Source organism: Lytechinus variegatus, chromosome 12 (assembly GCF_018143015.1).
Source record: "Lytechinus variegatus isolate NC3 chromosome 12, Lvar_3.0, whole genome shotgun sequence".
Lineage (NCBI taxonomy): Eukaryota > Metazoa > Echinodermata > Echinoidea > Temnopleuroida > Toxopneustidae > Lytechinus > Lytechinus variegatus.
The window spans coordinates 22,540,017-22,567,233 of record NC_054751.1 but is presented as its reverse complement, the minus strand read 5'-3'; the positions used below and the strand labels follow the sequence as shown (position 1 = coordinate 22,567,233).

Below are 27,217 nucleotides of genomic sequence, written 5' to 3'. Positions count from 1 at the left end.
AGTGTATAAAACTACCCATGAAATATCATATCTCAAAATTATTGGTTCAAAAGTTACAGCAGTTTGATTTAGGGGGGACTTACTTTTTTTGTTGTGTATATATAAATTGTGTAAAGAAATGGATGAAGAGAACAATGGAAGGCGTAGCTTAAAGCACTGGTTCCCCAGAGCTATCTACCCTTTGGAAAAATAAAAAAGTTGCCAAAGCTGTTGTACATGTATAGCTTCACACACACACACACACACACGCACACACACACACACACATATATATATATATATTTATATATATATATATATATATATATATATATATATATATATCAGGCTTACATTCTAGCTGGATCACTTTAATGTACGTATACATGTAACGTTAAATATTCAACGAGTTGAAATCGTATTTATTTATCATTTTATTTATTATTTGATAAATGATATTACTAATCATTACTAGGACAATGAGATGTTGTACTGTAGAATAAAAGGAAAACGAAGAGGAAATAAATTGAATTAGGAAGAGCTGGAGAAGAGAAGTGGACACTTAACAGTAATAGCCTAAGAAGAAGAAAATTGATTATGGAAAAATAAAAAGGGAGAAGTACAAAAATATATCATTCATATTATTTACAATATAAATCAGTAGGCTGAAAAAAGCAGGTGGTTTGTAAGTTTATTACAAACTATTTACTTCCCTCCCCTTCATCTTCAGTGACGAATATCATTTTAATTTCATCTTAAAATTAGCAAGTTCTTTACGTCAATATGAGGAGAATTCCTTGTGGTAATGTAAAATACATGATTACAATACGCCCTATAATCTTTATACTTTGAATTCAAGCGGCTGTTTCTTGTATTGTAATTATATCAGTTACAAGATTAAAGTCAGATTTAAAGGATTGATTTGTTCGGTATAATGTACGTGTTGTTATTATTTTGATCTTTGGTTGACTTAAAGACTCTGCGTATTCATTACTGGAACAGTTGACCATTATTATGTTGTTCAGTTCAGATATTGATCAGATTTCGTTTGTACTATTAAATAAAGAAAGATTCGCAAAATCATTCGATCACATAGCAAAACAGAGAATACGTCTTGCTTGAGATCCACATATATATCGCTCATTTCACAACGGATTCTACAAAATATGAAAAAGATATTTTACTGGTCAGCTCAATGCCTAAATACCTTGCCCTTTTCCTCTGAAGTACCCAATTATTTAGCTACCCCTTAAATTCAAGTGGCTTTTTAGAACTGCTTTTAGAATAAACAATGCTCTCTGTTTTTCCCATGTGTAAAATATGACCTGTTACATCATTAATCCCATTGGTCATGATTTGAAAATTGATATATACATTTATAATAAATTTAGCGTGTACAAGGTCATATTAGCCAGACACTGAAATAACACTCAATGGAAATTTTAACGCTAGAATTTCTTCCAATGATTTAACCCAAATAACCGTAAAATAAAGTTTTAAACACCCTTAAAAACATACCCAACAAGGAAACTAAACAAAAACAACAACAGTACGTCCATGCTGATAGTGATCAGATCGTAAAGTGGATACAAAATTCGGGAACTATATATCCCCTAACTGACTGGGGCCGCGGGATCGAGGGAGGGGGGGGGGGGCTTCAGCCCCCCGCACTTTTTTCCCACACCCGTGTACAAAAAACGTTAAAATGACCATCTGATTATAATTTTTTGCATGGTCAGCCCCCGCCCCATTTACAAAACCGTTCCGTGGCCCCTGGCTGAAGAAGAAAGTACCCAACCTCGACTATTTCTTTGACTCATCGTCCAATTTCACTTTATTGTGATTTAAGAGAGCATCTATTTTCTTCTCGAGGAGATCAAAGCGTTCATTTATTTGTTTCTGCTCCACGTGGATTTGAGACATCTCACCACCAATCTGCGTCATCTTAGAACTATCTTCTTTGACCTTCTCGCTGACCATCTCTACCTTGGTATTGATGAGTTTCAGACGATACTTCAGGTTGGCGAAGAGTAGATCAGTGTTCACTTCTTCGTGCATGAACTCGCCCTGTTTATTAACAAAGATTCCGGTTTTGACCATCCATCGATTTCACAAATCACCTCATTTATTTATCCTTAATTTATGCAATTTATGTCATGTTCATTCACCTATATTTCAATCAATATTTGTATTTTCCTATACCGGTATTTAACATTAAAAAATCGGAAGGTTCGATCAGGAAAATACTAGATTGGAGAAAAGTGCAAAGAAATCTGCAACAATTACTTATATTAGCATCGGCAGAGTAGCAGTGGTTAGACCTTTATAAACAGCAAAAACTGTGGTGTTAATACAGGACCACACCAGTTACTTTACACCGGTGTTAAATTGATGTTAGTTTTACACCTATAGGTGTTATTACAACACCTATGGTTGTTACATTTACACTCTTTGATGTTGTGTTCAATCTCTATAGGGTGTTATTTTAACACCTCAGGTGTGGTCCTCTGTTAACACCAATTGGTGTCAGTTTTAACACCACAGGTTTTACAGTGTATGATGGAATCTGTACCTGTGTGGTTGTCTTGTTGCACACCTCAATGGCCTGTCGTAGAAGGTTTTGATCCCCAGTCATTGTTCGGTACCACTTCTGCAGTCCACTGCAACACGACCGATTGAGGTGGAACCGTTTAAACTTGATGACAGCCGACCGCCAAATAAAGATCGGTAAGGCTCGCTGTACCTCCATCACTAGCTCCACCTGATATTGAGTAAAGTGTTCGGTTAAGGCAAGAATTCAAAGAACACCGTCCATAAAAGAGTAAAAGTATTAATCATGACTAAATCTAACATGCATTAGATGAGTATTCTGAATTTGAAATAATTATACTTAAATGAATAAAATAAAATGATATCAATGAGCATAATTACTTCATATTTCTATAATGTCTGCCTTGGAACAAACGTTGCAGCAATGAAAGAGGATAGAGAATGACTTTCATCATGATCAAATCTAGGATGTGTGAAAGGGCGCATACATTCGTAATTCCGAAGCTTCATTATTCCGAAGGTTCGGATATTCCGAAGGTTCGTATTTCCGAAGGTTCGTAATTCCGAAGGTTCGTTAGTCCGAAACGAAATGAGGTTCGTAATTCCGAAGGTTCGTTAGTCCGAAAACGAAGTGAGATTCGTAATTCCTGAGGTTCGTTAGTCCGAAAACGAAATAATTAGCGAACCTTATTTCGTTTTCGACAAACGAACCTTCGGAGCAACGAACCTTATTTCGTTTTTTAATTAACGAACCTTCGGAACATCGAACCTTATTCCGTCTTCGAACCTTCGGAATAACGAAGCTTTGGAATAACGCCACAAATGTTCGGATTAACGAACCCTTTTACGTTTTCGGATAAACGAACATCGGGGTATAGGCAATTTACGTGTTTCGAAATTACAAACCTTCGGAATTACGAAGTGTAACCGTAAAAGGGTTGCTTACATCTAAAATAAAGTAAAATTCATCGAGTAAAATGCTGAAAATTTCATTTAAAAATGCCAATAAATGCCGAAGTTATTGTATTTTAGATTTTAGAAATATTTTCTGAAAACAAATGCACACCGTCATGAATATGCAATGGCCGTGGGCTGATGATGTCATGTCCCCGCTTCCCACGTCATTACATGAAATCAGAATCATTTCATATTTTCATACATGACTGTATGATGTGCCTCCCTTTAATAATACAAATTGCAGCAATGATTATCATATACATCAAGTCAGTAGTCAATCATTTTTTTTTGGGGGGGGGTTATCATTCTTGGAAGACAAAATTTGAATAGATATTTTGTCATATAATAAAATACAAATTAATAAATAGAGATATGACATCATGATCAGCTTGCTAATTGACTAATATTCATGCATCGTGCATAGAACTGTTTCACCTTACATATCATAATTATGATATACCTTGTCTGATTGTCTGTTCAAATCATATAACTCTTAGTCTGGAGTACCCCTTTTAAGCAGTCCACGAGGAGAAATCACTTATCCATTATCCATTAATAACAAAAGTATTTAACTCTCACACCTTATCCATCGTAATGCGAACCACAATGAAAACACTTTAATCCGTACATTGGAGTTCTTTACGACACAAGTCATTCAAAACTCCAACCGTGACAACTAATTTGACTAGCCTCATCTACAACTTGTATTTTGCTCTTTAAAGACAGCTTACACAGTGGGTAAGATGGAATCACAAAAGTGGAAGAACATGCTGTAAAAGGGAAATCTAGAAATAAACTTAAAAAATACACTACTCACTTGCATTGCCAGACGATGCAGCTTTGCCTTGTTCTGAATAGCATGTATATCATCAACAGCCAAACCAACCTATAGAAGTCCATGATATGTTAAACAGAAATCAACCGCTTAACTCAGAAATAATGTTCAATAGTTGTTATTGGTATTAAAAATGTCTACATGGGTGAAGTTTTACTTCTCGATGGTTTCACCCGCATGGAGATGCGTATCTCCATGGTTATAGCTCAGGAATTAATCTATTTCGCTGTTCTCTTACAAACTTCATATATTGACATTATATACATAATACAATCTCTAGCATATTCAAATTTATATTTCTGCAACTATTTCTTCTTTTGGTTCCATCTCTCTGTCATATTTTAACCTTTTTGGAAGCCACGTGATGACTCCCGGCGGGATGTATTACAAACGTTATGTATTCATCCAATAATCATCGTCATTGATTGATACACTCTGTAATGTTGTGGCTCAGTGGATAAGTCTCCGGACTGTGAACCACAAGGACCGGGGTTCAAATCCCACCGCAGCACTAGCATCCTTTGGCAAGGCGTTTATCTACATTTGCCACTCTCGACCCGTGTAGTAAATGGGTACCCGGTAGGAAGAAATTCCTTGCGCCCGATCAGGGTAGCCGTGCTAAAGCCGGGGTAATAGTATACAGCGCTTATGAAACATTTGTATATTATTATTATTATTATTAATGAGTTTCTGCATTTTTACCACAAGTTTTAGCTTGACCCCTTCCCATTCCCTTAGTTATTGTTGTTCACCTCCACAATATTTTCTGGAGGAACTTGAGACTTACCAAGAGATTCATGATCAGGATTGACATGATGATGAGGAACAGAGCAAAGATGGTATAAGTGATGCCTTCATAGAAGACAGAATTGAGAAAGAAGTCCTCTTCACCATCAGCCAAGGTGTTCTCTGTACCGAGGTAGTTCTGACTGTGGAAGATATTTCCAAAGTCCAGCTCTCCGATCATCATCACAAAGGTCTTCGCGAAGGAGTACTGGACGCTGTGAAAGGGTTGCTAGATGAGAAGATATAATGAGATCAGGCACAAAGGTGAAAAAGAATTCTTATTTCATCTCTGCAAATTGGTTTGAAAGCCATGTTTCGTCCACGAGTCACATGGTAATAAATACTTTGTAATTTAACAAACTATTCATGTCGTAATTATTCCGTTGTGTGGCAAAGAGTTCTCCACCAATGTTGTTAAGTTTCACCCGTACTCGTCTTTTTATTTCTATTATTGTTTATGATCTATATTCTTGAGATAAAAGAAATTACAGTAGTTCGATAACAGAAGTATCAAAACACTCCACTAAACATGGTAAACTTCCTTCCTGCCCACGATGTAGGCCATCATTAATATAGTAGTAATAATAGTAGGCATTTATATGGCGCCATCTATCTATGAATATTCTATTTTTGAGGCGCACAAGAAAAATAAAGGACGATTCTCGAATAGTGTCAATATTTATAATGATATGATGAATAGAAAAAAAAATTGGTTTGCTCATTATTTAGAGCATCGATATGCTTTCAATGCTTCTGACGTAGAGTTATTTGAGGAAATATGTAGTGTATGGCCATGAATAAGAAATGAAGGTTTACCTGATTCATAAGGAGGGTGTAGAAAGCCAAAGCAAAGGCGACCACAAAGAGGATGAGTATAAGGACGAACTTCATGAATGTCCGAAGAATATCTGGAAGGAAGACATGCACATCGGGTTAATTTGTGACTAAGCTTGGCTATTTATTCAACATCACACATGCAATATTTCAAAGTTTTTTCAGTGTCTCTCCTAATGTAAGTGACTTGTACTGCTACAAACTACAACCCCATCCATGGCCCTTGCTGTGTTCATTCCAAATGTATTCAGCGAACATCGAAGTTTTTGGCTGGTACCAATAAACGATGCCTAAGGATAGAGTGAAAAACCTAAATTGATCAGAGGAATGTCTTAAAACTTATTTTGCTAAAAGTGTGTATTAGCATTCAAGAAACGATCCAATCCAGTCAGGGGCCTTAGCAAAATTTTGGGGACAGGATTTACAAAAGTGCCATTTTTTGCATGTGGGTCCCTGGTATCAAAAGCATTAATTCTAGATAGGGTGCCCTGAAATCGGTGAAGGGCACCCTATTTTAAAATGCTAATTTATGCAAATTTTATGCAAAAAACTCATAATTCACCATATCTCACTAAAAATAATTTTCAAATGCCCAATTTGTGTGTATTTGGGTTTTCTTTTGCTAAGCATTTAACTGCAGGTCGATTTTTATAAAATTGGTGAGTATGAATCAATTTTAAAGGTTAATTTATGCAAATTATATGCAAATCACATGTAAAAACACATGTATTACCATATATCGACATATAGAATTGTCAAAATCAAAATTTTTTTTCCACATGTGTCACTGGTACCAAAAGCATTAATTCTTGATAGGATGCCTCGATATCAATAACTGGAATCCTTTTTCATAGGGCTAATTTATGCAAAATTATGCAACATCACACTATTCACCGTGAATTAATGTATATGTATAGTACAGACCTCAACTTTTCTATAGAAGCCTATTTCTTTTCTTTTTTTCGGGGGGTGGGGGTATTTGGGATTTATTTTGACGGGGCATCAAATCTGGATTGATTTCTGTACAGCTCCTGAATAAGAATCAATTTTCAATGTTAATGCAAATTTATGCAGAATTTATGCAAATATGTGTAAAACTCATCAACTATCCTATTTTGAGGTTTTAAACCGAGGGACAAGCACAAAACTATGCATATGAGACACTGTTACACAATTCATTCATTATGGTGACTTTCCATGCGACCAGAGGAGAGCATCATGTTTAAAATGCAAATTTATGCAAATTATAAATCCTGTGCTACCCCTTTCACAATTAAAAGAAACCCGAAATCATATGGAAAAGGTAAACAGTACTTCATCTTTCTTTTCAAAGCAATTCAAGAGGTTAGATTTTTTTCCCAAGTAGAGTTTTCCCCTGTCAGAAAGAGGAGGGTATATGGATGGTTCTCATGGCAGAAAAAGCTGTCCATGTCTGCCCCTCTGACAACTATGTACATTTTTTTTAGAACAGGGACACATAAGATTTGAGCAAAGAGACCTGATCCTCCTTCTTTTTCTGTCGTCCCTTGATTGAAAGTGACTTGAATAATTTCAGTGATTTTTCTTTATTGGCTTATGAATTAATCTCTATCTCTAAAACTAAGGTAACACCAAGACCAAATTCTCCCAATCAATTTTAGGCCGAATCAGAGTCGAATCTGTCTGGAATAGGTTCCGAATCAGAGCTATCGACTTCCCAAGATAATTGTCCAAATGCCTCCCCAAAATTAATTCAACCGAATTCCATCCAAATACATCCCAAATGTGGCCACATTCTGGAGTATTTTGGAGGATATTCGGCTGGTTTTAAAATTTTCAAGACAAGCAGAATCTCTCCACGAATGTTTCCGTTGGGGAGGGAGAACAGAATAGTCCCGGATCCTTCCGAAGCGATTCAGGGAGCTCCCCGAATCCGAGATGAATAAGTACCGAATCCAGGCCATTTTGGGCAGAATTGATCCGACTTTGATAGAGACTTTCCTAAAGTTTGGTATCTTTTTATTAACTTTTATTAATTCCCATTGGCATATGGCTTCATACATAAATTACTGCTAATTTACATAAATTAGCATATTTTTGCATGAAGATGCAATTTTCAACACCATGTCCTGTGGGAAAAATTAAAGCTATTGACCTGATAGAGATTTTCCTAAAGTTTGGTATCTTTTAAAAAAAAAATTAATTGATTCCTAATGGCATATGGCTTCATGCATAAAATACTGCTAATTTGCATAAATTAGCATATTTTTGCATGAAGATGCAATTTTCACAACCATGTTCTGAGGGAAAAAATGAAGCTATTGACCAAATAGTGACATAGGGAAAGTTTGGTGCTTTTGTAAACTCTGTCCCCAAAACTTCAAATTTAAGGCCTAAGGCTTGGGTTATTGAAATATCATAAGATATGGAAACTTTTTTGGGGAGGGGGTGGTAATATCTTCGAAAAGCAAATTTTATTTCTACAGAATTTACCTATGAACATGATGACGTATATGCCTAGTCCCGAGAAACGACGGATGAAGAGAATAAGGTTGATCCATGCGAGAAAGACCGCCACAGCACCGCACTGCCACTGCCAATCCTATCAGGAAATATTACGAAGTTAATAACCTTAAACGGTTTCATGTTACCCCCATATACTGAACCCGCTTAGAAATGGCTGTGCAAGAACTTACAGATCGTATGCGAACCCCTATGAAGTGGGCCTATGGATACTAATAAGAAACTGGACATAATTTTACAAATCGTATGCTACTCATATGATGAGGTACTAAATGCCACTAAGAAACTAAGATCTACTAAGAAACTGTACAAGATCTTACAAATCGTATGCTAACCCACATGGAATATTGGACACCAAGAAACTTCACAAGATCTCATGCTACTAAACACCACTAAGAAACTGGACAATTTCTTACCAGTAGTATGTTAACCCTTATGAAGTACTCGACACCAATGGGGGAACTGCAACAGATCTTACCAATCGTTTGCCAACCCTCACGAGGAACATAATGTACACCACTAAGAAAATGTAAAAGATCTTACCATTCGTATAACCTCCAAGTACTGGACACCACTAAGATCTTACCAATCGTATGCTAACTCTCATGAAGTACTGGATACCACTAAGATCTTACCAATCGTATGCTAACCCCCATGAATTACTGGACACCACGAAGATCTTACCAATCGTATGCTAACCCCATGAAGTACTGGACACCACTGAGATCTTACCAATCGTATGCTAGCCCCATGAAGTACTGGACACCACTAAGATCTTACCAATCGTATGCTAACCCCATGAAGTATTGGACATCACTAAGATCTTACCAATCGTATGCTGACACCATGAAGTACTGGACATCACTAAGATCTTACCAATCGTATGCTAACCCCATGAAGTACTGGACACCACTAAGATCTTACCAATCGTATGCTAACCCCATGAAGTACTGGACATCACTAAGATCTTACCAATTGTATGCTAACCCCATGAAGTACTGGACACCACTAAGATCTTACCAATCGTATGCTAACCCCATGAAGTACTGGACACCACTAAGATCTTACCAATCGTATTCTAACCCCCATGAAGTACTGGATATCACTAAGATCTCACCAATCGTATGCTAACCCCCATGAAGTACTGGACATCACTAAGATCTTACCAATCGTATGCTAACCCCATGAAGTACTGAACACCACTAAGATCTTACCAATCGTATGCTAACCCCATGAAGTACTGGACACCACTAAGATCTTACCAATCGTATTCTAACCCCCATGAAGTACTGGATACCACTAAGATCTTACCAATCGTATGCTAACCCCATGAAGTGCTGGACACCACTAAGATCTTACCAATCGTATTCTAACCCCCATGAAGTACTGGATACCACTAAGATCTCACCAATCGTATGCTAACCCCCATGAAGTACTGGACATCACTAAGATCTTACCAATCGTATGCTAACCCCCATGAAGTACTGGACATCACTTAGGGGCAGGACGAGGAGAATGGCAAGGATGTAAAGAGACCACTCGATTAGGTTTCCAAAGCTGAAGTAAGATCTTCTCTGCACAGCTAACTGGAATACCTATAAATTGAAAATACTATATAGAATTATGTTCAAAGCGATAAAGAGTTTGTGGGTTTGTTTTATGGCATTACAAACCATGTTCGTTCCTGTTCTTGAAATCTCAATTAACTTCATTAATGGCATTCATATCATACAATGGTCGGTACAAGGAAATCCCAATGCGATCAAGGGCTTTTGTAGTTTTGAGTAATTACACTTCTATGAGCTGGACTCTAGCTAGAAAGACTGATATCCTCGCATTGGACGGGAAATTCGAATCCAACATTTTCATTTTTTAGTAAATTCGAAGCTTTACCTCTCGAAGCAAGTTGATCAATGACAAGATTAGTATGATCCAGTCGCCGATTCGACCAAAGAAGAAAAGCGTTGCTTCGTGGAAGCCTCCAATCCAACGTTGTTCACCATTGACGAACCAAGACACCCCTGCACTCTGATTTGCGAATCGCACGTAGTAGCTAGGTGGGACTACAATGACGTAACCAGTGAGCATAGCAACAAAGAGGAGGTAGAAAGCAAGAGAGGCCAAGAAAAAATACTGTCCGACGCGACTCCACTTATGACTGAGGAGACTGGACACCAGGGGATGGCCCAAGAGATCTGCACGCTCAGAAGTCACCTGAAAAACGCAGATATGCATTGTTTGGTGTTTAATGATGCTGATCGCAAAAAGAGATTTGTTTGGGTATGATTTACATTTGGGTGTTTCTTAAACATGTTAAAGCTGTTCACAAGTTACAAGACAGGCAGCTTTACGAATGACTGGTGAAGTCAGTGATGTTCACTAAACGCCCACTAACAGATCACCAGTCGTTCGCAAAGACATTCGTAACTTACGAAAAACTTTGTAAAACACCTGGATACTTGCATGGCTCCATGGACCTCAAATGAGTAAGAAACTGAGGGAAACTATTATCTTTAGCCTTCCTTGGATGAGGGAACAACATAATATATACAAGCTAAAGACAATTTCAAGAAATATAGATGCATTTCCCCAATGTAGAATTCTATGTGCAGATTTCGAAACTGGGCGGAAAAATCGCCAAAATGGGTAAGTTAGGGGATTAAAATCTGCTTTATAATTTCAGGGGTGATGGTTGATATTCTAGAACGAACAGGTGAAGTGATTACACTTACCATGATGTTAAGAGGATGGTTAGCAGCTATGTCTTTTGAACTGGTTGTATACGGTCTCGCGCTCTTCATCAAATGTCCAAGATCATCGTACTGGTCACCGGATGGTGCCGGTGGAGGATCATGGATCTTCTTAGACTTAGATTTGTCAGTATTTTCTTTCACCGTTACATGTATGTCAGTCTCCGACGCAGGTTTTCCGTTTAATTTGTTGCTGAATGAAGTTTCATTCATATCATCTTCGCCATCGTTGTCATCATCGTCATCTTTTAAATTTTCATCCTCCTGCTCTTCATCATCATCGTCGTCGTCGTCGTTATCATCATTCTCATCTTCATCAATGAATGCGAAAAGTTAAATTGAATCTACTATCAACCAGACTACAAATCGTTAGGAAACGACTCCCTAAGGACAGCAATATCGCTATCAAGGAAGTACTCCGTGAAGTTAACAGTCAGTGATTTCAACCTACTAATTTCTTCTTATCCAATCACTGCCTAATTTGTTCTAAGCCAGTCAGTCGGATGGATTTCAGTAGCTTATAAAACTGAAAATCAATATTTGTTTCAAAAAATTCTCCTCCTTTCTATTTACACAAGGATATTGATTACGTCACAGGTCTTAGTTTTTTAAAACTTAATTTTTTTTTCATTTTTGCTTGTTTGTTGTTGAATAGTTGAGGAGAGTTGATGAAGGTAAAGAGGTATTTGGTTTTACCATGTACAAGTTCTGAAAAGGGACTTTGGGGTTACATCTATGAAAATTAGACCAACGGTTCTTTTTAGAACTTTAAACGGAAGATTACCACACACTACCTACCATCAGAATCTCTGGGCCTATCCCAGTGGGAGAAGGAATCCTCAAGAAACTCATAGTCAAACTCAACCCAGAAGGTACTGTCTGTTGGTCCTGCATCGGGGGATACCTTCACACACTTATCCATGACTCGTTCGGCAACATCTGGAGAAAGAAAGATCAAACACGACTTTGTTTAGCCGTCAAATGGCAGAGAAATAGAGAGCTTACTTAAAGCACTGGAATTTTCTTTGACCCCCCCCTTCCCCCCTCAAAAATAAATAAATCATCGATGCGACTTGGATTGGAAAGACAACTACGGAATTAAAGTAAGTTTGACTTACACGGTTGGCAGACTTACCCATAAACGTAGTATAACTAAGGCCTAGTGGTCATACGGATGTTGAAGTCCTTTTTAAAAAAACGGAGATACTTTTTGCTGATTCGTTAACCTAATTAGGGTATCGCAGGAGATGGCACGAGGGGCGTTTCAAGGACTAGTTAAACGACTTTTGGGATGTTTTTTATCTGAAAATATATTTTCATCCAACAATTACCACCGTAAAAAGAAGACATCTGTTCCTTGCAAACCAAAGAAAGATGTCAGACAAATATTGAAGAAACACTCCTTAAATAGTAATACATGTTATACGGACAGCGTTTAGAATCCCCCACCTGGGTTCCCTATCTTAAAGACTTGTTTTACTCATAATTTTATAACAAATTTGCCATCAGCCAATCAAATAGGAGGATATGGCTATAGCTTGTACCCTGTTATTTCAAATTTGTTATTGTAACAAGTTTTGTTAAACGGGCCTCAGGACACCGTAAATATTAGAAAATTATAAGAACTCAAATAAAACAAATTTTGATGGTAAAAGATGAAAATTTGTTTAACCAACCAGGACACCTTCAGCGATTTTGGGGAGAATATTTTTCAACCTCAAGGTCCAAGGTTCCATGCCCTCATCAGATCACATTCTTCATTATATCCGCATGTGTTACCAGTATCCCCATTTCTCAAGAGATGAAAACATACGTCAGTGTTGACTTACCAGGCATATTTTTGATGAGTTTTCTCATTGGTGTGGTCCTCTCGTACGTATCATCATCAAGGCTAGACACAGACATTACTTCCCGCCATTTATCATGACTTAATATCAAATTAGCGATGTTCCTAACAAGAAGTAGAATCAATAATAGTTTAAAACGGAGGGTATAAATAGACGAGAAACCAAATTCTGAATTCGGGTTTATATAAATTTCCATGATTTCAGTAAACAGGATATGAAAAATCCTTATTTTATTGTTCGAAATATAAATCTGAAATAGAAATGCTCCTAAAAGTCATTTTTCCCAATTGATCGTGGGCCTGGCAGCCACTGTGCAGAGTCAGATTCCCTGTAGCAAGCATAGTCAACAAAATATGCATCTTATGCACAGCCAATTGTAAAGACTGAGGGTTGATTTAGTTTTGACAGCTTGCCTGTAAAATTAAAGCGAAAGTTGAATTAAGTTATGCTGGAGATTCAAGCATCATTTCAAAGAAATGGAAGGTTTTGGTATACCTTGGTTATTTTTTTTTATTGAGATATCAACGAACAGGGATGACTTTTGAGATATGTATTTTTTTTATTTAGATTCCAGATACCGTCCGCCAAATGATTTTCATGGTCATGCATAAAATGTATGTTTCATGTGAGTTGAACAAGATGAAAGAAGAAAAAAATTGCAATTATCAATTATATAATTTGTGATGAACCATTGACATTTCTCCGTTTTGTTCTGTTTTTATTCTGGAACACCCAGTGCATGGAAAGACAGAAACGGTATGAACTCTCGATTTCAAGAATTTATCAAACAATAAAAATCGTATTATTCCTTGTTCTTACTTATGTCCATTGTCGATCGCATAGTCAAGGCAGTTGAGGCCCTGCTTATCACGTAGTACAATGTCAGCTTCAGCCTCATAAACAAGGAGCTTTACCATATCGATATGACCGTTCTTACATGCTAGATGTAGTGGTGTAATCTAGAATAAAGATGAAACAGGACGAATTTAATCTTTGAATAATGAGATACGAACAGAATACATCCGGACACAATATCTGCCAGTAAGCTCACGCTACACAGTACATATAGGACCCCATTATGCAATCCTCTGTTGCTGCTATGTCGGTATAGCCATGTTATTCAAATTCCTCTATTCCTCTATGTTATTCAAAACCTCTAATAATTACTAAGGGGTGATGGAATCAGAATTATCTTGGGTCAAGAAAAGTAATGTCTTACGTTTCCGAGAGATCTTGTTATAAATATTATTACAGATATTCCTGACCAATTGTTGAACAATGGTGATATTGATATTTTCTCAAATACGCACAATCATATTAATCTATCCACATCTAATCTCTTTGGACCACAGATTATTTTTCTATAAATATGCACGCGCTCTAAATCGTTGTATAAGATTTCTCCGACTTTTGCAATTATTCGACTTACCAAGAACCACTTATAGGCCTATACAGACTTTTCAGTACTTTACTTCAGTGCTTGGTTGATTACCAAGAAGATACAAAATCCTACTCGGGGGGGGGGGGGGGAGGAGCCTACCTCATACATATCTTTTTCATTGACCCGTGCCTTGGCCCTCAATAGTTGTTTGGCTGTCCGTATCCACCCATTAGCCGCAGCAAGGTGTAACGGAGTACGCTCCTGTGCGTCATCATAGTTGCTTCATAATAACAATTAATAAAAAGGGAAAAAATAAAGAAAAAAATATGAAATTCATATTCCAATTATTGCAACTGTAAAATCCATGTAATTCAGGTCTTGGGTTGCAATGCGTGGTCCACTTTGATAAATACGTTTTAAATTGAACATCAACAATAACCACATCAAATTGTGCATTTAAAGTTTCATCCCTTTTCAATTTATGACAAAGAAAACACTTCAAATTAGATTCGAAAATGAATTATTTTATCTTTATATTTTTTTTGGCAATATAAATTCTAGCTTGGTTGCTCTCACCAATCGTTGACGTCAGCCTTAGCCTTTATGAGCTCTTGGACTGTGATATCATGACCAGCCTCGGAGGCGTAGTGGAGCGGAGAATTACCAATCTCATCACACTTGCTAACAACATCGTTCCTCTTCCATCGAATCAATGTTGCCACCGTCCTGAAAAAATGAAAAGACAAGGATATTGATTGTATCGTAGACTCCCCCAAAACAACATAAAATAGTACAAACCCTGCTGTCTGTAAACTTATGCAGCTGCAAACAAGGGAAATATTTAGTTCAAACAAACTGCTTTTCTCTTTGTTTAAAAGATATGTTAAAAACGCAATAACTATTATATATTAACTATTATGAAAATAATATATATATATGTATATATATACATATATATATATTATTTTCATAATAGTTAAATACCCTTAACTCGTTTGGTTATCTTAGACATGTATGAGTGCGACAACTTAGCCTATACAACCTACTAATAAATCTTCATCAATGAAAGCATAATGATGATAATAATGACAATATTCGTTTTCATTAATGACCTTATTCGCCTGCCAAGAAAGAGAGAAATGGGATTCGAACTCATGCAGCACTGCACTTATGCTCATAAGCACGACATTCATCTTCTTTAAAAATTCGAAATGTTAAATCAACATTTGAGAGAATGGAGGAGTGACAACCTTTTCCAAATGTTACATCCAACCTTGTATAAATCTGAATCCAACATTTTAAGTGTTGGGTAGAACCATTTAAAGTGGTAAATGCAACATTTAGAAAATGTTTTCACTCCTCCAACCTTTCAAAATGTTAGGTTAACATTTCTTGTTTTTAGAGTGTATGAAATCAATGGAAATCATCTAGACATTACATTGGTACAAACGTGTGTTCTTTAGAAAAAAAAATCAAACAGAAAATGTCACTTACTCTGTGTGTCCCTTTTTGGCGGCGTCAAAAATTAGTTCAGCAATCTCGTCATCATTGACACCGTGGATCTTAGACCCGTGGTGCAAAAGAAGCTGAATAAAAAAAAGAGAACAATGATAAAAATACTTTATTTATACTACACAACACTATGCATGGCTATTTACGTCTTTTTAGGAGTGCCTCACAAGCCTTGGGTTTTAAACAAGATTGTATTTTGTTCCACTGTGATATTTAGTTCATTTTGTTATATATCTCTATTTATTATATTCTGTGACGAGCTCACGTCGAGCTGCTACATCATTATGTACATTGTCATTGACATTTGATTTCGTGTTCATGTTGTTTTTATCAGCGTATTTTGATGGGCTTGTGAAATAAAGATGATGACATTGAAATGAAAATTTAAGTAGTAAAAAAGGAGCAGGAACAAAATTGGGAAAAATTAACGATTGGTGGAAAAGGAAAAATATCATACAAAGTAGTTCTCTGGGCAATGTAACCCAATCAATTGAGAAAAAAAATGTTACGTCACATTTAGGTCACATTGCCCCCTCCTCCTCTCCTCTTATCAAAATATCCAGGCACCGCCCCTGTTTGGTGTTTCATAAAGCTTCTCGTAAGATACGAATGACTTTACGCATGACTGGTGACCCCTTCTTGTGCTAGATGATACACCCCTATATCATTCTATAGGACGTAAGAACATGTTCCAGTCGTTCGTAAAGTTGTGCGTAACTTTACAAGCGGCTTTATGAAACACCAACCCGGTATGCTCACCTGTAATGTGTTTGCTTTGTTTTCAGCAGCAGCCCATTTGAGTAGCTCCGATGCAGCGTCCTGATCATCACTCGCAGCAGTCGTGTTCAGATTGCGATTACGATCAAGAACACCAATGATGGTGTCGAAACTGCTATGGTTGGCTGCAACCTGAAGCGGTGTTAGATCTTCGTCATCCTTGGAGTTCAAATCAGCACCACTGTATACCGTGTTCAAATATCATTTAAATATATATATATATATATTGATGTCTAGCTGATGATAGACATTACAGCCACCACAATGATGGAATTGCCGAAAAAAAGAAGAATTCAACACGTGCGATTCATGCAGAAAATAAAACAAGAAAAGGCGGCCAATTTTTGTATGGATATCACAGGCTGATCTGAGGGGAGGCCCGAAGTCCCCCCCCCCCTATTGGCGGCCCAAAGGGGGGGGGGGGGGGAGGAAAACAGAGGGAGAAGGAGAAAATAGAGGGGGAAGAGGGATATCGATAAAAGTGATTGAAATAAAGGAAGGTGAAAAAATTGAAAATATGCAAACTTTTAGGTCATTATATAAGATAAAAATTGCTGGTTTAAGGAGATAATAATCTTCTCAAGAACATGGGGCTTAAATTATCCCGACTTAAAGTCAATATGTGCGAATCCTGTTCACGGTTACAAAACAATTTGTAACAAAATTTCAGCTTGCGCTACGCGCTCGCATTATATGATTAGTGGGATAGGTATAAGGCCTATCCTCTTAATAAATTCCATCAAACAGCCCTTAGAAAATCCACATTTTAGGTCAGTATATCAAATATATCGATAAAGGTAGCTAGATACATCTTGTTCATGATTATGAATAGTGCTTTAGAATTACTAAATTTTATATCAAAATATCAATAATTTTAGCTTGAGCTTTGAAATCGCATCAAATGTGTAGTCAGATACCCAAAATATTCATAATTACCCAAAAGCGCTTGGAATGTCCAAATTTTAGGTTAGAATATCAGACTTTTTTCAGTTCTCATCAATTGTTTAAATAGATACCCATCCTAATCATGGTTACAAAGTGCTTAGAATGTCCAGTTTTGGGTCGGAGTATCACAAATTTTATGCTCCCGCTTCGTGCTCGCATTAGATGTTCAGTAAAATATCCATCCTGTTCATGATTACCAAAAGAATTTCTATTTTTTTGGTCGGAATATTAAGAATTTTCAGCTCGCGCTTCATGCTCGCATCATTTGTTTAATTAAATATTCGTCCTGCCAATGCTTACAGAAACTGCTAAAAATATTCAATTTTCAGGTTTAAATACCCCCCAAAATTTAAGTACGTGCTTCGCGCTCACATCATCTTAATATTTGGCCTTATGAAATACATCCTATTTAGATGGTTAATAAACCCGTTAGCCTTACTCTTTAGTTAGAACTACCCCCTCAAAAACAACAAATATCAGCTAATAATGGGCCGATGTGGAAAAAACATGTATGAAAATATTTTTCTGCCCCCCCCCCCCATTGGAGAAAACTGTTAATATTCATTTCATACCACTATTCCTATGTACTTTCATCAATGTATTCATAAGTTTGTCACATGTCTTATGATTATTCGATTCATTATTCTATTCGTTGGCAGTGTCTTTTTTTTCGATTTCACTCCTCGCCTTCTCTAACTCTAGAGAGGAATGATGAAAAGAAATGCATGAATTAATTTGAAATTTTAAAATGAAATCACATCTCACTTTTCTACTAGGTACTCCGCCACTAGCTGGTGGTTTTCCATGCAGGCGTGATGAAGAGGCGTTTCGCTGTTCCAATTCGTGAGGTTGACTTTGGCGCCCTTTTCCAGTAGCATCTTTGCCATGTCCAAATGTCCCGCAAAGCAAGCCTCGTGAAGGGGCGTGTCGTCATTCTCCCCACCTCCGTAGTTGATCACATCTTCCTCGTCATCATCGTCGCTGTCGTTGTCTTTTTCGTCTTTACCATCTGTCTTATCGGCCTTTAACACTGATCATGAATAATGCAATCCAAGAGAAGCAATTCAAATGAAACGGTGTGTATCATTGTGCTAATGCAATCATTAATTGTCCCTTTTCTGGTTAGTATATCTATCCTTATTTATTCATTCATCTATATAATACTTTTCACTTATGTCACTTCATTTATTTATTCATTTCCTTTCATAGAGTGGATTGATCTTTAATTTCATCAATTTTATTAAAAGTTATCTTCGGAGAAGAACCTCTTTCCCAGATCCCAGACCAGTGAGTGTGCCTTTTAATATTTGTGGCATTATGTTGACATTCATATCTTGTATTTCTGTCTTACCGTGTTCAAGGGAAAACTGAACCAATTCTTTGTGACCACCTCTGACCGCTAGATGAATCGGTGCAACACAATCACTGTTCAACTCGCTTAATATCTAAAGAAAGAAAATACGATCCGTGTTAGGATTATAAAACCAATTCTTGATGTATAATTTCAAACAAAAATTAAATGTTTGAGGATGAAAGGTGACTTTAAAAATGGAAGAAAGTTCATTTAAACCTAGCGCCATATTCAATGGGAGTGTTTTAATAAATGAAGATATTTGAGAAGATATTAATTTGGCAAAGCGAAAATCTATTAAAGAACTAAAGAGCCGTAAAGTCAAGGAATTTAGATAGATGGCAACTGATGACGTCACAAAATCAGAACATTCATAACTCTGTTATTCAAATCGTGAAACATTTCTAACTGATTTCATCTGTTTTCATCTAAATAATTTGATATTTGGCGATCAGTTCATATGAGTTGGCATCTGACAGTTACTATGGTAACAGTCCGACACCTGTGTTTCTCAACCAATCAAAACAAAGGAAAAGGTTGTCAGATTTCGACAAATCCCATCGAAAAATGTTGATTAAATGCTTTCATACTGAGCTAAACTACCTGATACGAAACTAAGCAGAAATTAAGGATATTTCATTCTAAAAATAGGTACTATCCGAATATCTGAGTAACTGCGTATTTTCATTGAACCGGTGTGTTGGCTCAGTTGGTATCACGTTAAAAGAAGGGAGTTGCTATAGCTCAATTAGTATAAAGACGTTAAAGGACGGGAGTTGCTGCTCAGTTAGTAAAGACTTTAAAACAGCCGTTCTCAATTACTGTTTTTGAAGCTCCACATTTCTGAGAATCTATAATGCTCCACTATCCATTACGCAAAGAAGAAAAACATTGGGGGGGGGGTCCAAGGGCCATGGTGGGGGTCGAGGAGGAAGAGCCCCCGAAGCTTTGGGATATGAGCTCTATAATGTCAATAGAAGAAATACAAATGCCAACAATATAGGGGTTACTGCTCCCCAGAATGCGTTCCACAATCCAAGGGATAGAGCACTTTCGATCTGGCGCCACTCAGTGGGCTCAGATATACGATCAATAAATTGGGCAATATGCATTTGGGGATTTCTATTACTTTTTTCTTTTTTAAACAATGGTATATGGATTAATACATTTATACATTTTATTTATTCATCGGATCTCAATGAATTTCCATTTATTATAATCTCTTTGACGGCTGTACAATGTGATGGGAGAAAAAAAAAGATGAACATTGTGGACTTGTGACCAAAACGAAAATACTATACCAGGATACCCTAACACACCAGGATGTGAAGGTGCATCTGTACCCTTTGGAAAGAGTTTGCCAAAATAATACTCAAGATATCTAAATTCAAAATATTTCATAATACTGGGAAATGTATATATACAAAAAGTGATATATGTTACTATGTACAATAAGTGAAATTGCAACTTGACTTACGTCTTTTAATTTACCAGTTTCCTTTGCCTTTTCGATGATTCTCTTAGCTATTCTTTTGTTTTCTTCTTTGAAGGAGATGTGGAGCGGGGTATTACCATTATCATCATACACCGTGAAGTCGGCCCCCTTGTTGATCAGAAGACTGGCAATGTCGCTCCTCCCGTGGAGGCAAGCCAACAAGAGTGGAGTCGCACTGCGATTATCTGCAATCTAGAAACGAAAAGAGAAAGGGTAGGTTAAGGTTTTGTTACAGAAATGTTCTCCTCCCCTTTTCATGCATTCCAGTTTATAATTGTTTTTCTTCAATACTATCTATCGCATTCATGGTAGACGTATGTTTAACGAATTTGGGGCGCGTCGTCTCAAGAATAAACTCGCATTTAAACTCCATCTCCTGGGACGCAAAACAAAACTCAATTATCTTACCAAGAGTATATGAACAAATGTTGAAAATATTATTTATATAAGCAAATGAAGGAATTGGTTACAAACAACAATAAACAGTATTGCAACTCCAAATTATTACAGTACACGATTTCAAAGTTAATTTGTGATTGAATGTAGATCTAATGAATATGATGGCTATGTAGTTGTCGCTCATTCCACAAAATACCTTTTAAAATCCTTATTAAAGAAAAAAAAAATTAAACATATTTTGCAGCAATCAATTGACATCGCTTTCAATTTGGCGATGATATTTTCATCTTTACTAATCAATTTTTTTCTTTTTTCTTAATTATTTTTCCCTTATCAAATGACAAATTTGTATTTAAAAAATTATCTACATTTTATTTTTCATTTTTAATTTCTAAAGCTCCACTGATTACTTTGACTTTGTAATCGAAATATTCTGATACCCAATGGTTTATCTGTGTTTTATTAAAAATGATAAAGCAAGATAGAATTTGTATATTTACATTGAGTTCAATGTCACTATTGGACAGAAGCTGATGTACAGCTTCTGTGTTGCCTTGTAACGTGGCGATATGAAGCGGAGTGCGCCCTCTGCTATCTTCGGCATTCACGTCTGCATTTTTCGATAGCAAGAATTTGATAACGCCTTCCTCGGCCTGTGTGATTTTTGACATCCTCTTTGCAACTTCGACCTGATATCAAAGATGATATAAAAGACAACATAAACAATGGATTCTTATTGTACTTTCATATTTTTACAGGAGGATATTCAAGGGGAAAAAATGAAATGAGGGGTGATTATGGCTCGAGATTCAATAAACTTTAATTAGAGGGAAATGCTTGCTGGCTGAAATGAATTATGATGAAGATGATCTCTGTACACATTGTACATAATATTTTTGAGAGGTCTACCTATTCGGCATAAAACGTATAATGTGATTCATGAACATGTTTGTAAATGACAAGTTGTCAAACTGCAATGTATCTATGAATTATATAGTACGCAGAATCGAGGCGTTGTGAATTTCCGAACGAGTTCTCTTACCTTCGCCTGGTCTTTCTTTGCAGCAGCAGCTAAATGAAGGGGACGACGTTCAGCTTCGCCGACATCATCGACGTCTAGACATAATGAGGATCACCAGATTACCGATATTACCGTAGATTATGGCGGTGAAACGATTAAAAATGTGAACATGGTGAAATAAGGAGATATAGAAACGGGAGAGACAGCAGAGAGAGAGAGGGGGGGGGGGGGGGGAGAGTATTGCATGAATGGCTTATAAAAATAACATGTATAAATGCATTATATTCAATATGAATATTCTTATACTACAACTTGTAGATACGACTGCTCACTGAAACTGCTATCACCATGACCTCCATCATTATCACTACCATGACAATCATCATCACCACCACCACCATCACCACCACATACGTCATCATCATCATCATCATTAATACCGCCCTCACCATTGTCACTACCAGCACCAGCATAATCATCATCATCGTCGTCAACATCATTACCACCCCCCCCCCCTTCCCACAAGCACTACCATTTCCACGGAATCTTCGAAATACCCGAGATCATTACCTGCCCCAAGTTGTACCAACACCTTCACCATCTCGAGGTTGTCGGTGTGGGAGGCGTAATGGAGTGCACTGTAGTTTTTTGCATCGTGTTCCAACACGGCGTTGACCTGGTCATCTGGGTCCATGTCCTTCAACAGTTGCTGTAGCTCTGCCAGTTGACCTGTCCTGGCGACCTGCATGGTAAATGCAATGCAACATCCGTCATGATTGCAAAATGCTCAAATGTAGAAATTCGTCGAAAATCACCTTAATTTTGTAGCGTTTATTTTTTTCCCAAACCAGCTCCCAGGTCCCTGAGTATAGTAGAAGTATTAGTAGTAGTATTAGTAGTAGCAGTAGTAGTAGTAGTAGTAGTAGTAGTAGTAGTAGTAGCAGTAGTAGTAGTAGTAGTAGTAGTAGTAGTAGCAGTAGTAGCAGTAGTAGCAGCAGCAGTAGTAGTAGTAGCAGCAGTAGTAGCAGTAGTAGTAGTAGTAGTAGTAGTAGTAGCAGTAGTAATAGTAATATTGGTAGTAGCAGTAGTAGCAGTATAGTAGTAGTAGTAGTAGTAGTAGTAGTAGTAGTAGTAGTAGTAGTAGTAGCAGCAGTAGTAGCAGTAGTAGCAGTAGTAGTAATTGTTTAGTATAAAAGATTATTATATTCGGAAGACTTGTGTTAAAGAAATAGAAATTATTGATAAGAAACTGTATTGATGGATGGAATACCGTAAATGATGAAGGATTTGTATTAAACCGTAACATTGATTCATCGATATATCATAAAATCGCTTTAGGGTTTTAAGTTTTAAGTGCATACAACGAGAGACAAAATCACAAAAAACCAAAACAATTAAACAAAAATACATGTTTCTTTTTTTTTCTTGGAAGAAAAAACAAAAAATCGGGGAATTGGAGTCCCTTCACTCTAAAAACAAGAAATGTTAACTTGACATTTGAAAGGTTGGAAGAGTGACATTTTCTAAATGTTGCATTTACCACTTTAAATGGTTCTACCCAACAGTTAAAATGTTGGATTCAGCTTTATACAAGGTTGGATGTAACATTTGGAAAAGGTTTTCACTCCTCCAACCTTTCCAATGTTGATTTAACATTCAAAGTTTTAGAGTGTTCCATATAAAGGGGGGGGGGGGGGTGCTCTTTACCTGGGGACGGGAGGGGGAGGGTTAGGAGGTAGAACATCACCTTTTTATCATTTTTTTTCTCTTGTCATTTGATTCATCTTGTTAATATTTCATTTTGTAATTGTTAAAACGCATCAGTGTTAATTTCCAGTATCTTGAAGTTTGATGTATAATTTGTATAATTATATGAGATATGGATTTATTGTATAGTTTATAATCGTATTTCAAATAATTTGTAAAACTTGTTTATGGAATGTGTATTTTGATTTGAGAGAATACAATAAAAACATCCTTATAACAAAAAGTTCAATCTCCAGTGAAATGTTGAATCATTTTCATAACCATTATCAAATTGAAGCCATTTGAATAAAAAAAACACTTTTCTTCCATATGATGACACAAAAATGTTTATAGTATATACTGTAAATAGAAAAAAAAACATTGTTCCAGGCATCGAGTTTTAGCGTTGGGGTTCAATTCATTCATCATTTTCACTAAACGACACCTTTGAGCGCAGGGGCGATGTTACATAGGGCAGGAGCAATCGCCCCTGTGATAAAACAAAATAATACCAAGGAAAGAAAAAAGAAGAAAAAAAAGAAAAATAAGAATATGGAAAGAATGGTCCGAGCTATTACTCCTGCATTTCAAATTGGAACAAAATAACGTCACCATTTATGTCTCGCATCCTACCCACCCTCTCTATACCCCCCCCCCCCCCTCCTCCCCTTCCACTGGAGCTATATACACGTGGTTTTGATAGAATGTTTGCTATGGCATGCAAACTTTTAAAGATTCATGAATATATAACCCTGCCAATTTTCTCAATCAACTGAGCCATAATCTGGTAAACTTAATGTTTAAAGACAATACAAGAGGAATTTTCATTCTAAATTCATAATTTTCGAATGGGTGATTTTCCCAACAATAGTATATAACTCAAACAAGTGACGTCAAATTCCTTTCTTTTGTGCTTGCCCGCTCGTCTCTTCGCCGTGGAAAGCAGTTACTTACTTTTTCGTGTTTTGGTTGGTAGGACTTCGGTTAGGTAGGTTTCAACGAATGCGGAAACACCCACTCAAAATTTACAAAACCTACCTATATAGGCCTATATACATGATATATGCCGCCTCTAGTTACTCCATGGTTCACCATTATTGAATAGTAACGATTTACAACGGTAATGGTGATAATGGTTGCACATCGCTGTTTATAATGATATGCCCAAACGTGTTGGCTTTATATACTACTAGTATTTGATTTATCATGATTAGAAACAATGCTAAGGGATGCTATCACAAGTTATTTTCCATTAATTTGATACAGGTCCCAGATCCTACCATTGTTTGTATTGTCATGGTTAGAATGAATTGGTCATGATAGCCTTTAATTAGCCTGTTTCTATTTAGATATGCGAATCAAATGTGAGTTTCTGTCTCAGTTTCCACATAGATAGAAACTCGCCATATACAGTATCTAGTCTGCAATTACAGACTCAAATTTGATCAAATCATACCGTGTGCCAAATTTAGACACATGACACGCAGATCTTAGTCTACAAATGTAGACCCACATCTGCACTGGGTACCACAGCTGATTCAAGGAGTCTGCATAGCAGACTAGGTCTACTGAGGCGCTCGCCCTTTCAGCCTAGCAGATCCCACCTCACGAGCCATTCAGAGTCTGTATAGCAGACTACGTGGATCTCGTCTTCCTGAGCATTATATGCATGATGAACATTGAGAAAACCAATGTCTGTGCCTGCAGACTATACTATATCTTCATACTCAATAATGTAAGCAGTCTACTTCTTCTTCTCTTTTTTTTCTTTTTTTTGTAGGTGTGTTTCTGTGTTAATTTGTTCACGCGTACAGAGATTACGGGGTCTGCCCCAGGGGTCTGCCAATTCTTCCTTGTACACACGTCATGTAGCCTAGGTCTACCGTCTATTTCTCAGTAGGCCAATTTACTCATTAAAGGGGAATGAAACCTTTGGAACAAATAGGATTGTGTGTGTAGAAACAGTAAAATCAAAGAATAAGAATAAAGAAAGTTTGAGAAAAATCGGACAAATAATGAGAAAGTTATGAGCATTTGAATATTGCAATCACTAATGCTATGGAGATCCTCCATTGGCAATGCGACAGGGATGTGTGATGTCACTGATGAACAACTTTCCCTTTGGTGGACTATAAAATACCCTCAAAATGTCTCTTTTTGCTTTTTCTTATGATGATACAAACTCTTTATCCATGATGTATTCTTAAAAAATATGTATTACATGCCCTCGTGTAGAAAGAACACATGATCAATGGATAGATGTGATAAAAGAGGCAATTCAAGTGAAATATATACTAAAGTAATGGGGAGAGTTGTTCACAAGTGACATCACACATCTTTGTCGCATTGCCAATTTGCTATCTCCATAGCAATAGTGATCGCAATATTCAAATACTCATAACTTTCTCATTATTTGTCCGATTTTTCTCAAACTTTTGTTGATCTGTTTCTTTGATTTTTCTGTTTTCACACAAGCTATCTTGTTCCAGGTTTCACACTCCTTTAAAGATATGAGGAAAACTCAAGAAAGTATATCTCTGTACACATTTTAGGTACACCGTACACGATACAAAAAGTTCTCTTTCATCGCTATTTCACAAATAAAAGTGATTTTGTATAAAACTGGGGTGGTGCTACGGGGGGGGGGGGGGCGGTAGAGACACGTTATTTTTTGTTTGTTTATGTGGTATAGAAAAAGGGGGACAGGATATAGAAAGAGAGAAGGGGGAAATGCATCGAAAAGGGGATATGTCACCTCGTGCCGTACCACCAAATGCGACCCCTATACACGAACTTCATATACGAACAGGCAACATTTCTAGTGTCTTCTCATAAAATAACGTGGATATTAACAGATTATAATGAACCCTCATGCCTTATAATATCTACAGTATATTAATTTCTGAATAATGTTACCTGGGCTATAGATTTCTTCTGCTTCTGTTTCTTGAGCGATTTTGCCCTACTGGGCGTGGAGATCTTGATGTCGTCATTAAGATCCCAGTCATCATCATCGTCCCAGTCGCTTATTTCACCGTCATCATCACCCCAGCTGTCATCCCAGCTATCGTAGTCGAGCTCGGCGCTGGCAGTGGCTACGGGTGTAGATTGCTTCTTCGAAATGGACTTCGATTTCGATAGAGATGCCATGATATGGTCAGTCAGAAGATGTCTCCTTATCCCTCAACGAACCAAGATGGCAATGGGACAATACAATGAAGCGAAAACGAGTTATCGTGCAGTTTTTATTCAATAAATCATGACGACAGGACTCCCTACTACAATAAATGTTGTAAACCGGAATTCAAGCACTCTACTTCTTTGTGGGAGTAGTGGTGTTATATCATTTTATGCCGATAACTGTTCAACGAAATCCTGTTTGTCGGGAAAAAAGTGTGTTGTCTCTTTTTTTTTCGAAAGTCAAGGTGAGAGGAAATATGGCAAAGGTGTATCTCTATTGTATACTTGTTGGTTAGATTTTTTCCGGAATGACAAATTTAGCAGGCCTTCAATGCTGTCAATGCTGCATATTTGAGGGAAGAAGAGAAGT

The 27,217-nt window shown here is 37.0% G+C and overlaps 1 protein-coding gene across 1 annotated transcript; it reads right to left on the bottom strand.

The window, feature by feature from the left end:
- Window positions 1-411: 411 nt before the first annotated feature.
- LOC121425346 (transient receptor potential cation channel subfamily A member 1 homolog) lies at window positions 412-27,217 on the bottom strand. The gene is made up of 23 exons (XM_041621374.1): window positions 26,584-27,217; window positions 22,492-22,663; window positions 21,943-22,016; window positions 21,401-21,589; window positions 20,484-20,693; window positions 19,007-19,100; window positions 18,421-18,685; window positions 16,693-16,891; window positions 15,916-16,007; window positions 14,998-15,147; window positions 14,581-14,701; window positions 13,860-13,999; window positions 13,023-13,144; window positions 11,992-12,132; window positions 11,176-11,504; window positions 10,337-10,657; window positions 9,901-10,038; window positions 8,414-8,522; window positions 5,924-6,015; window positions 5,109-5,336; window positions 4,304-4,372; window positions 2,552-2,740; window positions 412-2,046 (listed from the first exon to the last, which is right to left on the bottom strand). The coding sequence occupies exons 1-23, from the start codon at window positions 26,815-26,817 to the stop codon at window positions 1,783-1,785; spliced, it is 3,942 nt and encodes a 1,313-aa protein (XP_041477308.1). The 5' UTR covers window positions 26,818-27,217; the 3' UTR covers window positions 412-1,782.